This window comes from Gopherus flavomarginatus, chromosome 22 (genome assembly GCF_025201925.1).
Source record: "Gopherus flavomarginatus isolate rGopFla2 chromosome 22, rGopFla2.mat.asm, whole genome shotgun sequence".
Taxonomy (NCBI): Eukaryota; Metazoa; Chordata; order Testudines; family Testudinidae; genus Gopherus; species Gopherus flavomarginatus.
Window position 1 is genome coordinate 6,107,904 of NC_066638.1, and position 14,522 is coordinate 6,122,425.

The 14,522-nt window shown below is 55.6% G+C and overlaps 1 protein-coding gene across 4 annotated transcripts in view; it reads right to left on the reverse strand.

Moving 5' to 3' along the window:
• The window catches only part of COL16A1 (collagen type XVI alpha 1 chain), an 85,371-nt gene extending 74,115 nt beyond the window's left edge, over window positions 1-11,256 (reverse strand). For all 4 annotated transcript variants that reach the window (XM_050932403.1, XM_050932404.1, XM_050932402.1 and 1 more), the window contains exons 1-2: window positions 10,920-11,256; window positions 7,029-7,151 (exon numbers count right to left, since the gene is read on the reverse strand). In XM_050932403.1, the coding sequence (XP_050788360.1) occupies window positions 7,029-7,113 (85 nt within the window). In that variant the 5' untranslated portion in view covers window positions 7,114-7,151; window positions 10,920-11,256. The remainder of the gene's footprint in view (window positions 1-7,028; window positions 7,152-10,919) is intronic.
• Between the last annotated feature and the right edge of the window lie 3,266 nt (window positions 11,257-14,522).

A 14,522-nucleotide genomic window follows, 5' to 3' on the forward strand; every position in this document is an offset into this window, starting at 1 on the left:
CAAGCCTTTGCAAAGGGGTTTTCCCTGCTCCTGGAAATCACGCCCTGGGGGCGCTAAATCTCTCTCACACACGCCCCTTCTGCCCCTTTAAGCCCCTTGACGGCAGGAACCCAGAGATGGGTCTGAGCTGCAATACTGGATTTCAAACACCCCCCCAAAAGTCAGATTCCTTTAGGGCTCCTGGATTAATTACACTCCTCACCCCCAACCCACCTCCCCTGGTCCCCGATGTCAAGTCCTAGCATGCGTCAGCCCCCAAAGGCCCCCTGTTCTGCTACCTGGCCACAGCGGCTGCCAGGAAGGTGAGAGGCAAGCGGGAGGATGGGGAGCAAGGCAGCTGCGAAATGCGAGTCTCCCACTGTTTACGGGAGTCTGGGCCAACTCCTGGGAAAAACAAGCTCCGAGTCAGGGTGATGGAATGTGCTCCCTGCTTGGCAGCAGGCAGGAGCACAGATAGCCAGAGACAGGGCCCCACGGGTCGTTGAAGAGCTCCGGTTCTCCAGACCTGAGCCGGTGCCTGGGGCTCGGGGGGCAGGGGGGATCTGCTCTGATGGGGAGGGGACCGTCTTCCTTTGTGGATTCGGAACGGCTCCCCATCCCAGCGGCTCCACCGGCACCATAACCCCAGGGATTGTACCTGGGGCACAGCAGGGCAGCGGGACGGGGAGGGCCTCCCAGGAGCTCTCCCAGCGAAAGGGGGAAGATACCAGCCTACTGCCCAGGGCACAAACTGGGGAGCATGGCAGGCACCATGAGAGGTGGGTGGAGCCACAGTGCTACAAGTTAGCAGAATGGGGGGGAATAGAACCAGATGGCCCGAGTTTCACTTACACTACGGCCCCTCGGTGCTGCTCTGACCTTAATGAGGGAAATAGCCCCCTGAAAACCCGCTGGGCAAGGAGCCTCCCTGGACAGGCAGAGCTGGCACTAGGGCTCTACTCCTGCAGTCAGCATTGGCAGCCGGGCGCATGTGCTACCAGCTGGGCATTAGGATTCTTTGCTTCCCAGGGCCCATAGGGGACCCGGGGGAAGCAGAGTGTACATCAGAGTCACCCATGGGCTGCTCTAATGCTCACTGGGGCCAGACAGACCCAGGGAGCCCCGGGGGCAGCAAGGCAGCTCAGAGGCACCTTTCTGCCCTGCTCCGTGCCCGAGTCCAGTGCAGGGACAGAGTAACTGCCCAGCTGGGCCAGAGAGAGACAGAGAAAGGCAACTGGAGAGGATGAGACCAAATGAAATTCAACAATGACAAATGTGAGGTGCTACACGTAGGGGAGAAAAACCAAATGCACCAATACGGCGCAGGGGGTAAGCGGCTGGCAGCAACATGCTGAGAAGAAGCTGGGCATTGTGCTGGAGCCAACCACCATCTGAGTCTGCTGTTGCAAAAAGAAGCAAATGCAATTTTAGGTTGCATTAACAGAAGCACGGCAGGCAAGTTACAGGTGCTACTCGGCGCCGGCTAGGCCTCAGCTGGAGGACTGTGCCCAGCTTTGGTCACCAATGTATAGAAAGGATCCAGTGGCGAGCGACAGAGATGATCAGAGGCATGGAACACAAGCCATGCGAGCAAAGGCTGAAGGAACTGGGTATGTTTAGTTTGGAAAAGAGGAGATTAAGGGGGGACATGACAGCAGTCTTCAAATACTTGAATGGCTGCCGTAAAAAAGACGGAGAAAAGTTGTCCTCTCTTGCCACAGAGGGCAGGACAAGAGGCAACGGGTTCAAACTACAGCAGAGCAGATTTAGATTAAAACTCAGGAAAACTTCCTCCCGGTAAGAACAATAGGACAGTGGAACAGACACCTTGGGAGGTGGTGGAAGCTCCTTCACTGGAGATTTTCCAAAGGAGGCTGGAGCCATCTGTCTTGGAGGGTTTAGACACAAGAAATCCTGCATCTCGACAGGGGTTAGACTAGATGACAGACCCTTACTGTCCCTTCTAACCCTACGGTTCTATGATTCTATGGAAGAGGAGCCCGAGGGGAAGAGATGCCTGCAGCAGGGAGCCCACAGAGGGGCCCGTGAGGACTCAGAGCTCTGGGGTGCAGCAGGGCCCCCGAAGAGGGATGGGACAAGCATCTCCACTCCTCTCTCCAGCTAGCCCAGACCCCAGGAGGCTTTGTTGCTTTCCAATGCCAGGTTCTGCTGGAAGCGTCTCCCAAAGCTCTGGCTGCACCCAGGCGCATTGAGCTAACCAACCCCGGGGGATACCGTGCCACAGCCCCCATCTGAACACCCCCTCACAGAGCTCACTGCCGGTGCCCCCGGGTTAAGGTTGCGCGGAGAAGGCAGCGGAGGCGCTGAGCAGAATCCAGGAGGGGCAGAAGAAGAAAAGAGGAAAACTGCTGGCTGGGAGGAAAGACTCTGCGCTAGCTGGAGCCAAACGGTGCTTTGCCTGAAGCCACAACCTAGAACATTGGCTTCTCCGCTGCCTCCTGCAGATCCCCCAGTGCAGCGGGAAGAAACTCCCACAAACCCCAGGGAAAAAAGCAGAAGTAACAGGAGCGCTGGCTGTGAGCAAATGAGTCTGTCCCCAAGGCTAGGGTGGCACGAGGCCCCCTCTGGCCAGGACAGAGGGGTAACGGATAGCTCCAGGCTCCCCCGTGGAGGGCGCATGACAGCACAGGGCTCCTGGGTTCTGCCACGGACTCCGGAGCAGTCTTGGGCAAGGTGTGCAGCCGGGAGCCTGATTCTCATCTCATGCTACCGTTTGCAGTCCCTGTGCCAGAGCAGGGTGGAGCAGCCATAGCGTGCAGAAGCATCAGACGCAGCGGTTCTGACCTGGAGTCCATTGAGGCCAAAGGAAAGAGTCTGCCTGACTTCAGCCGGCTTTGGGTCAGGGCTCCCGGGCCCGAGTTTCAGAAATGGGAGCACTCGCAAACCCAGCCAAAGTCCCCGGATGCTCCAAAGCACAGGCCTCCCCCCTGAGCTAAAGGGCAGGCTCCTCAGCTGGGATCAGTAGCAGGTAGCTGCAGAGGGAGGCAAAGCTACGCTTGGCCAGTGCGTAACACTGCTACAATCCTTTACCAGCTACGCATACAGGGGATCATTTCGCTCTCACTGATACACAGCTTCTTCTGGGGTGGCAGCTGTTTAACAGCTCACAGCAACCCCAGCCATCAGCTGAGGAGAGGAAGAGGAGAATACCGCATCCAACTGAATCTGTGGTGTGTGGGGGGAAATCACAAAATACAGATCTGGGCAAGGAACTGACCCAGGCATTGTCGGGGTCTGTTTCTGGGGGTAGCTGCTGGGGGTCTGCACATTAGCGAAGGCTGCAGAGGAATTGCTTGTGCTAGTTGAGGGAGAAGTTTCTGCAATGGTGCCGTCTTCCTGGCCGCTTTCCTCTGCCTGCTCTCAGATGCAAGAGCAAAGTTGAATCTCAAAATATCCTTCCCGTGGAGTCAGCCTAAGCCAGGAAAAAGTGTGCGTGGGGGGGGAGAAGATATGCCAGGCCTGTCTTAGTCCAGAATAGAGAGTCTGTTCAAAGAAGAATCCTCCTTTATCCGAGCAGGCAGAACCATGGGAAACGGTCTGGAAAAATTCAGTCGGCTTTGCCCATGTCTGTGTCTCTTCGGAGCTCCAGCAAGTTGACTTGGCAGGATGGTTTGTGGTAGCAGGGAGCGTTCCCCAGAGGCTGATTGGGAGTTTGTAACCACAGGCACACTCGAGGCAGGACAGCCCAGGGGCTAGGCCACTCTCCTTGTGCCCAGAACACCCGGGTTCTATTCCAGCTTGGACACCAAGCAGCTGCTGGCCTCTCTCCCTGCCTCTGTTTCCTCATCCGTCCTGTTTGGAGTGTGAGCTCTTTGAGGCAGGGCCTTCTCTCCCTACGTGCTGCGATGGGGGCTTGTTGGCGGGGCACCTTGACTTGCTACCAAAGTGCAAATAATTATCCAGTCAGGGAACGGAAACGGTAACACGTGGCCCTCCGGCTGGATTTTCAGAAGAGCGCTGTACCAACCTGGGCCCCTTCGATGCCTCTGAGCGGTTCTGCAAATCTGGCTACACGGGTCCAATCAAAGCAGCTAAGATTTCAGGGAACAAAGTCTCACCAGCGGGAGTTATTTGCAAAAGCTGTTCTACAAACGAACTGGCAACAATCACAACGGCTCACAGGCAGCTGGCAAAGAGAGGAAGGGAAAATTCATGGGCGAAACCCTTTGATCTGCTAAATGCCATTCCCCTCCCAGGTACAGTGCGGATTGCTCACTAACAACTGATAGAACAAAAGCTTCGAATGGAACGACCTGAAACAACTTCTCGGGTTTCCACATTCCTGTGGGATGCTGGTACCGATGGGAGGAGAAAAGGGGAGAACCTGGGGCAGGAAAAGGGGCACACAAGGCGGGCAGTAAACTGAAAGGAGTCTCGTGAGTGCGGTGTGTTCCCCTGGGGAATGCTTTCCCAGTTCCTTTTATTTCAGAGTGAGCGCTCTTTGCTCTGGGGTCGCAGGAGCCCCTCTACTGAGCAGCAGCAGGTGACGGGGCCCTGCCAGTTGGCTTCCATGGGGAGGAGACATGGAGTCGGGGGTATATTCTAAGTGACTTGCCACTGCACAAGCTTCCGGCCAGTTTAATAGCATACAATCCTGCCTGGTCAGAGCACCAGGGCTACTGTATTCAGATCCCAGCTCCCTGAGCCACTCCTGGATCCCAGCTCGCCGACCAAGTTATGCCACTTGGCCTTCTCAGCTAGCATCCGAGTTTACTTCTGCAAGCCTCGTTTGGCTGGCCAGGTGCAGAGCCCACCGCTGCTGCAAGCGTTTCACATGCCCAGCTTGGCACATGCACGCTGCAAGCTGGAGAGGTGTGACCCGGCCGAAGGAGCCCAGCACGTCCAGGGGTCAGATCCCCAATGGGACAGCAGCTGTCTCCGTGGCCTGGGCAGAGTCATCTCTCCACATTAGCCTCCCCATCTGCAAGGCGAGGGCATTGATTCCTCCAGCCTCAGGTGCGTGCCAAGGCTGAATCAGTTGATATCGCTGAGTGCTTAGTGCTCTTTCTGGGGTCTCCCCACTGTATTTGCCCATGTCTCCTTTTGATCCCAGGCCTGAGACCTCTCGTAACAGAGAACACAACTGAACCCAGCTGGTGCCAAGTCCTCACACCCCCACGGGGAGCAGCCTGACTTGGCCAGGGGCAGGCGCGCGATGATCTAATGAGCCTAAGAGCCAAGCTCCGGCACGTGCTCACGGGCAAAGGAGCCTGCTGGTGTCCAGCTGGCAGCAAGAGTCCCACTAATAGCAAGAGGGATCTGTGCCAAGCAGGAGGCCCCATGAGTGACCTCAGTGCAGGCTGCGGCCCCGCCTAGCGGGACAGCAAACTTCCCAGCCCCCTCTGCCTGTGATGATTCAAGGAGTCCAAACCCCAAGGGGGCTTTGGGAAAGCAGGGCCTCGGCTGCAGAGCGAGGCTCCTGATCATCACCAGCTGCAAGACTGCAGAGTGTTCATGCTCTGGTGCTCAGCTCAGCAGCCTGCCCGGCTCCGACTTCTCACGGCACCCGTCGGCAGAGCCGGCTCCGAAGCAAGCAGGGGTCCGGGTTGGGAAAGGGGAAGGAGCAGTGAGGACAGTGGTGGGAGCCCTACTGGGGTGTGGGGCTGCATCCTCGGCCTGTCCATGCTAGCAAGGACTTGGGGCCAGGTCAGCAGTTTATGGGATGCTCGACTGAGCCGCCCCGATCCTCAGGGGCCAGAGGAGAAGGGAATTCATGCAAGGCGGCTACCGCCCTTTAACTTGCAGGCCTCCTCGGCTAGCAACACACCTCCGTGGCTCATCCCAGTCGCCAGAACCCCCAAGTCTCTCTCCAAATGACTGATTCCAAGGTTCCCGGCTTGACCCCCTCCCCACCCTCCCCTATATCCTGAATGCGGATCTCCTGGCTCTGCTGATTCGCAGGCAGGAACCTTGCCACTACTCCTGCCTGGCATATGTTCTGTAGAGACCGAGGGCCTGAATCTCCATGGCCCGGCCTCCCTCCACCACCCTTCCGATGGGCCATGCTCCGCACTCAGTCTGGGCACTGGGGCAGGCCATGGAGAGTCAGGCCTAGAGAGGGCATGAAGGTTGGGGGAAGCCAGGAAACTCAGAGCTAGGACTCCTGGGTTCCATTTGCAGCTCAGACACTGGCTCTCAATGTGAACCTGATCAAGCTGCTTCCCCCTCTCTGTGCCTCAGTTTCCCTGTCTACACCTCAGGGATAATGCTGCTAAGCTGGGAGGCTGTACTTCGTGTGTTAGAGCCCATGGAGGGTCAAAGTGTGTTGATGCCGCAGTGCTGCAGTCTTGCTCATGGGCTGCATTATCCATCAGCCTCAGCCCCCTCTCCTAACGGATAGAGACACAGGAAGGGGAAGCACCAGACAGGCACTCAGCGATGGCTCCAGGCAGGGAGAAGAATTTTCCAACTTCCCAGGCCCCAATGAGCCTTTGACCATTGTGAATGGGGGTGGTGGGGACTGGCTCCCTACTCTGCGAGAAGAGCTCGGAGAGCCTCAGCTGGGAGGTGCAGCACGTGTGCATTTGATACCCAGGAACAGCGCTGATGTGCCAAGGGCAGCACCCCATGCAGGAATGAGTCGTTGGGATGCAATCGGCTACCGCGCTTTGCACACTGAGATCAAAAAGCCCCGAGTCTCTGACAGCCAACTGAGCAGCTGCCTGGGAAAAGCAGCCCCCTCCCCATGCCCGCATGCAGCACCACCCACTGCAACACGCTGGCACTGGGATTTGAACCCATCACCCCCTGGTACATGCACATAGAAAACTGACCCCTCCCTTCCTGCACACGGCTCTGCCAGTGCACCTCAGTCCTGCCCTGCAGCCCCCCTGCTAGTCCAGCCCTGGACTCCCCAAACACAGCTCTGACGGTGCTCCTCAATCCCAGCCCCCATTGCTAGTCCCACCCTGGACTCCCTGCCAATCCCCTAAATCCCCCCCATCCCAGTCATGGGTCCCCCAGACACAGCTGGGCCAGTGCCCTGCAGATGCAGCCCCCAGCTGTTCCATTCTGAGTGCCACTCTTACCAGCTTTGGGTACAAGGAGCTTCCCTCCTGTACAGGTAACCAGGAGGCCAGCTAGGCAGAGGGCAGAGACCCAGGCTCCCAGCATAATGCCCTCAGGTGGATCAGAGACCAGTGCTGCTGCTTCTAGAAGTGGAAGAAACCAGTCATAAGTAATATGCCCAGTGCAGATGGGCACAATCCTCTCCTTGGCGCCTGTGAGCCTGGCCCTGCTGTCCCCGCTAGGATCCACCCAGGTCCATAGCAGTGGGCAGGGGCATCAGGGGACGTAAAGGGCACAGGACGCGGCACATGCATAGTCTGCAGAGGTTCAGGCCCAAGGCATAACGCACAGGAATGTTGTGACCAAGTGAGGATGTTCTTGCTGTGTTCTGTGGATGCTGAGTGGGGAGTATTGACCTGGGAAGGTTGCAGGGGAGTTTTGCTGGGACTGCCTGCACTGGGGAAGGGAAGAGATCTGAGCATGTAACACGGGAACCCAGAAGGAGGGTTGGAGGCCAGGTGACACCTCTGCCCGGGAAACTGGACAAAGTGACACAAAGGCTGGGGGAGGAGCCGGGGGGAGGCTGAGTGAGAACTTGGGGGGAGTTTTGCAGTTTGGAGCTGGCTGGGAAATGGAGAGAGACGCCCCGACAGGGCTTGGGCCTCCCAAAGGGCTGTGGCCTCACTGGGGCCCCCAGATGGACCTAACTAAAGGGGGTCCTGTTGTCTGTATCAATAAGACCTGTCTTGGACTGTGTTCTTGTCGTCTAAATAAACCTTTTGCTTTATTGGCTGGCTGAGAGTCCTGGTGAATCGCGGGAAGCTGGGGGTGCAGGGACTGGTCTCCCCCAAACTCCGTGACAAATGTTCCCTTGCTAACAGGTCCATTCATAAAGCCCCTGCTCAGCAGGGATGGGCCCAAACCAAACCCCAGATCTCTGGGAAGTCCAGATCCAGGATTGGCTGTTCTGAGCCAGCCAACCCCGTAGTGAAGAGAATGGCAGAGATGTCAGCATCAAAACCTGCTCTTTCACCCACCCCTGCTGTGAACGCCTGGGTGCGTATCATATCCAGGGTATCAAGCGCGCCGGCCGCCGCTCGCACTTGGGTCTATGGACGGCTGCCCCAGAGAGCAGGCCAAGAGACAAGCGCTGGCTAGGGAGAGCCTGGGGAGTCAGCAGGGGCTACAAGGAAATACTGAGACAAGACAGACACCACATGGGGGAAGGAGCAGAACACAGCAGCAGAGCGATCACTGCGATAGCAGCAAACATCACAGTACCGCGCGCAAAGCCAATATGCAGGAAAGGAGAATTCAGTCCCCTCCTGCTGCAGCTACTGCACAGCACAGGTTATTAAAGTGACCCCTTCACAAGCACCACAGCTCTCCTGACACCCACAAAATCACTCCAGGAGCAAGATACGGGATGGAGAAAAATCAAAGGTCTCGAGCTTGGAGAAACCTTTGGAGAGATTAAAAAAAACAAGGAGTCCTTGTAGCATCTTAGAGACTAACAAATGTATTTGGACATAAGCTTCCGTGGGCTAAAACCCACTTCATCAGATGCATGGAGTGGAAAATACAGGAGCAGGTATAAATGCACCAATAGATGTGAGTTGCTTTACCAAGTGTGAGGTCAGCCTAACGAGACAATTCAATTGACAGCAGGATACCAAAGGAGGAAAAATAACTTTTCAAGTGGTAAGAAAGAGGCCTTGTTAGACTGACCGAACATTTGGTAAAGCACTCTCATCCTTTCATGTATTTATACGTGCTCCTGTATTTTTAATTCATACATCTGATGAAGTGGGTCTAGCCCACGAAAGCTTATGCCCAAATAAATTTGTTAGTCTCTAAGGTGCCACACTCCTTGGTTGTTTTTTTTTGCTGATACAGACTAACACGGCTACCCCGAAACCTGTCACCATGCAAGCAGGGCCAGCTCCAGGCCCCAGCACACCAAATGCGTGCTTGGGGTGGCATGCTGCGGGGAATGCTCTGCCGGTTGCCGGGAGGGTGGCAGGCGGCTCCAGTGGACCTCCCGCAGGTGTGTCTGCGGAGGGTCCGCTGGTCCCAAGGCTCCGGTGGAGCATCCACAGGCAGGCCTGCGGGAGGTCCACCGGAGCCGCAGGACCAGCGGACCCTCTGCAGCCAAGTCTGTGGGAGATCCACTGGAGCCGCGGGACAGGCGAGCGGCAGAATGTCCCCCATGGCATGCCGCCGTGCTTGGGGCGGCGAAATGGCTAGAGCCGGCCCTGCATGCAAGGCTTCGGAGAGATGTTCATCTGAGCCCCTTTATCTGGAAACCTCATCAGACTTCACTAAATCCACCAGGAACAGATTTTGACCAGCTGATCCCAGCAGGACAGTTTTTAGATTATTTTTTTTAACATGCACTAAATAACCTCATCTAGATTTTTTTTTACATTTCCCCAGCGAAACTGAGCAATAATGGAACTAAAACCATAATCTGAAGACACCGACCATCCGGGTGGCTTTTTTCTGGGGTTTTCTGGTGCTGTTTTTAAGGTGCATTGAATTTATTCTATCGCTTGCTTTGGCCATGAGGCCCTAGCAAGGCGAAAATCTTGCCCTGATAAGAAACCAATGGGTGGGAAAGGATTTTTTTGTTGCTCAACCTCTCCAAGAAGAAAGGGAAATGCTGTTCTGATGACAATTTTCCTGCAGTAAACGCTGTAAAAGACCATGGTGGAAACTTACCAACAATTTGCAAAACAAAAACAGGAGGGGAAGGAGGGGGGAGAAACGCTACTGCCAAGTTTTATGTTGGTCTCCTAGTTTTCTCCCAGGCACCTCATGCCTGATTCTTGCCTCTGAATTAATGCAAGAGCACCTCTTGCTGCCACACTTCAAAGATTAAAATCTGGCAGTCCATGCTTTAAACTTCATCCCCGATGGAAACCCCCCCCCCCTTTGACCTTCATGGTGTGAAAACTGCCTGTTTTACTACCACCAGGCCAGACTGAACCCCACGCACTTTCAGAGGGTCCCACCAGGGGGCAGACCACTGATAAAAAGAGGACCAGCCATTAACCCTAAGCTGGGTGATGTGTTAACATAGTGGTATTAAACCATGATTGACACGGAAGGTAAAGGGGCAGGTAAAGAAACCTGTAAACTCGGAATAAATCAGCCTGCAAACCCAGAATAAATCAGAGCTTGCCCCATAAACCACATGTCATAACATCCTTTACTCACCCCATGCAGGGGCAGGGGCAGGGACAGGGGAAGCCCCAAATTATCAAACTGACCTCCTGCATAGGACAGCCACCAACCCCCACCCAGCACCCGCAAGGAACTTAAAAAGATCTCCTGGTTCCGGAGCAATTTTGTTTGGCCCTTAGGTAAAAACGACCTGATTCTTCATGGTTCCTTCGGTGACCCCTCAGCCAGGTTTCACCGTGTATAATACATGTAGGTGCATGCTGGGGATTGGGAGTAAAGAGCTACACAAGGCGACGCACACGCAGCGCTGCTCGCCGGACAGTGAGATCTTTGTTCCTTGAATGTTTCCCATCTCCCAGTAGTTTCCACTCTGGAACGCTGGGTCGATGCAAGCCAAGGGCTTGGACCGATCAGCTTCCAGGCCCCCCTGTGCAGGCTGGGAATCACAGGCACTGCTGGATTCTGGAGCAGGTAATCATGAAAACAGCAGCCTCCACAAAGGGAAAACACAACCCGTCCTGAGCTTTGCAGCCTGCCCCAGCTGCACACTGCCCTCTGGCCGTGGTGACTCACTGCCTCTGCCTGTCAGGGATGGAGATACGTCCCCGTCCCCCAAGCAAACCTCCCTGCCGGAGACGGACTCATGCAGGATGAAAAGTCCTGGGGGTTCCAAGCAGCTGTTAAGTCAGGCCCTGGCCTGAGTGAGAGGTCAGTTGCCTGCTTACCTGCCAAAGAATCGAGGCGCTTGTGGGGTTAGATGCAGTTCAGACGGGGAGCCGGCTGTGAGACCATGTCTGCAATTTGGGGAGCGTGAGGTCCCGGGTGGGAAACGCAGCGAGAGGACGCACGCGTCAGCAGGACACGCCGGCGGTCCCACAGAGCTGTTCCTGGCAGTCGTTCACTCCAACTTCTCGATTGTCAGGGAAGATTTATTCCGCAGGGGGAGATATTTCAAATCCTTGCGGCAGAGGGAGCGCAGCAGATCTCCTCAGAGCACCACTGACATCTTCTGGCCCTGGCCTCCTCTCAGCCCTCTCTCCTGCTCTCCCTTTCCCTCCCGAGAGCGAGCGCTGACTGCGCGCAGAGAAGTTGCTGTTCTGCCAGGCCCCCGAGCTGGAAATGACAAGCCATTCAACGTGCTGGAATGCTGGAGCAGCTTAATCAAGCCCAGCTGGGACAGGCACAGCGCCGCGAGGCAGGGAAAGCCTCTTGCAGCTCGGCGGACGCTCCATGCGCACGGGAGCTCGCGTTTGACACATTGCCCCAAGGCAGGATTCGAACACACTACTAGTTCCCATTATCCCCTAGAACAGCTATCCCCGCCCCTGGTGACTGAGGATCAGAACAATCCTGCCCTGGTGTGTTTAATGCGACACTTGGAGGCTCCTTGCTGATGGGTGGGGACAAATCGCCAGGGCCTTTTAAGAGTCGTGGGTGGGACAGATATGCTCTAGCCTTCTCTCCACCTAGTCCCCTTGCTCCCCCACACTTGGACACAGGAGTCAGCGCAGGGCATCTGAAATGCTGGGCACTCTAATAATACCTGGCACATCCCACAGTGCTTTACAAGTGTGAATCCCCATTTTACAGAGAGGGAAAACTGAGGCAGAGAGAGGGCCACAGCTCAGAGGAAGGCTGGCCCAATGGACAGGGAACTCAGGTCTGAGTCCCAGGCTAATGAAGTCCCTGGTCTGCCACAAACTTTCTGTGACTTGGGTAAGTCACTTACTCCCTCTGTGCCTCACTTTCCCATCTGTACAATGTGGATAAGGGCTCTTCCCTGCCTCCCAGGGGCATGGTGAGGACAGATACATTACAGACTGTGAGGTCCTCTCAGATATTACAGTAAGGGGGGGGGCAGATAAGTACTAGCCACCTAGACTTTAGCCACAGAACCACGCTGTCTCTTCTACAATGCCAGAGGAGCCGTTTCCTTGGGCTACTTCCCCCGGCAAAGTGACCGCCCTGGCAGGACATGCAGAACACGGCTGCCTTCCTGTCAGCACCATAATGCTGCATTTGCTCCTCTCTAGAAGCCTAAGTGGAGGCAGAGGGTGGCACCTTGCTTGGCTGCGGGGGGAGTGCCAGAGTTCAGAGCACCGTGTCGACTCTCGGAGCAGAGCATTGTGGGTTTATATGGTTGGAAGCTTTTCTCCCATCGGAGCGATCGAGTCCAAATCTGGCGTTTGCTTCTCCATGTGCCGCGAGGCCGAGCTGCCGGCTTTCTGGACCAAAATAGCTTTTCTAAAACTCCTTGGTGCAGTCAGCCCCACCGAGCCAACACGGCTCCAGAGAGGGAGCCCAGTTTGATTCTGGCTCGCACATCAGCAGCATGGCTTCCATATGCAGCCTCTCCTCCAAGGGGGTGGGATGCATCAGCCAGGAAGATCACGGCTCGGTTCCCGCTGCCCAGGTGGGGTTTGCGGTGCTGGCACCGACAGGATCGCACAGCTCTGACATCTGCACTGGGAAGAGAACAAACGCAGAACCTCACACTCGAATTGCCAGAATAAAACACTGCTTGGCAATATATTTATCACCAGGACAACTGCATCCACAGGATTCTCAGTTACACTAAGTCCCCTGTAGGAAACAGACCCTCAGCTCAGATATATGCTGGTGCAGGATCTATACCTGCCCTGCCCCCAGTCTCTGGTACAGTGGGTGGATTGGGGGCTTGGCTGGAGCACCCTGGATTACAGCTATTCTCTGCCCCCCATGGCCCAGACAGATCCAGGGAGGTGAGCATGTCAGTTAGAGCAGCCACAAGGCTGTTCTACTTGACATCACATTCCAAGCAGGCCCTTGCAAAGCCCTGCGATACAAACATGGAATGAGTCAGCCTTTCCCCTGCAGGATCCGGGCCCCTGAGGGACACAAGAAGCTGCCGACAAGCAGAAAGCGGTTGTGGGGGGATGGGGGTAAATATGGCGAAATGCAAACAGCTCACAGGCTGCAGGGGGCTGGCACGGAGGTCAGCAGAGTTCAGCCTCCATCTGTCCTTCCCCACCACTGACCCGGGCGCTAGATCCTCCTCTGGATCGCCTCTCGCTGCCCATTGCCATGGGCTGCCGTGCCTCCCACCGCTGAGCACCCATCGCTGACGGAGCCAGGTCTCTCCACCACTCGCCCCCTCTGCCTCCCACAGGGCTTCCCACCAAGGATGGAAAAGAAGAGCAAGGCGCAGATAGGAGCCTGCAGCCCCACATTAATGACAAAACCACAGACAGCAAGCAGTTAGCAAGCCCCAGCCACGTTCTGCAAGACCAGCTGAGTCAGGCAAAATCGCAGCCTCAGTCCAACCACAAGGATTCCCATTTGAAACAAAGGCCGCCACTCAGAACTTGCCGGAATTGATTTTCCACCAGCAGGAGCTATTATCCCTGGCTGGGCTGAACGGGAGATCACTTAGCCAAGACAGGGAAGGGAGCGGTCAGCGTAGTCGAGGCAGTTGTGTCACACAGGAGTGTGTTCACACATGATACCTTTTCCAGGAGTCGAAGCAGAGCCGGCAGGATTCCGCTCCCAGGTCGCCCCATTGGTGCTGGGAGCTGCTACGGAGAGGGGTGTCTGCAGGAGGGTGCCCAGCGGTTGCACCTGGGCAGTGGAAAACGGTTGAAAGAAATACCTGATTGGAGATTAACACTTAAAAGGGAATTTCCCAAGGCTGGGAGATGGGAAACTGACCCGACGGATACATCAGGCTGCTCCTTTGAGATGTGGGGCTGGGGAATCCAGAAAGCTGCTTGCATCACCTGCGCCTGTTCACCTGCAGCACTATTCAACCTCACAATGCTCAGCCAGTGTCAAATGGCCTCGCGCACCATTGGGAATCCAGCCCACAGGTGCCACATCAGATCAGACCACTGACTGAGCTGCTCCTGCCTCCTGCCTCCAACCTCAGAAGGTGACAGAAAACTCTATCATTGCCAATTGTGCAATGCTGCATGGGGGCTGGGAGGTAGGAATAACCCTTCCTGATCCCTGCAGCGATCAGCTCTGAAGCATGACGTTTCATGATCTCTGCAACGATAAGCAGGCCTACACTTGTTCAAACCTCTTAAAATGTCACCATGGTACTTACTCTTTGATCTGGAAAAGGGCAAATATAGTGCCCATCTACAAAAAGGGAAATAAAAACAACCCAGGAAACTACAGACCAGTTAGTTTAACTTCTGTGCCAGGGAAGATAATGGAGCAAGTAATTAAAGAAATCATCTGCAAACACTTGGAAGGTGGTAAGGTGATCGGGAATAGCCAGCGTGGATTTGTAAAGAACAAATCGTGTCAAACTAATCTGATAGCGTTCTTTGATAGGATAACTAGTC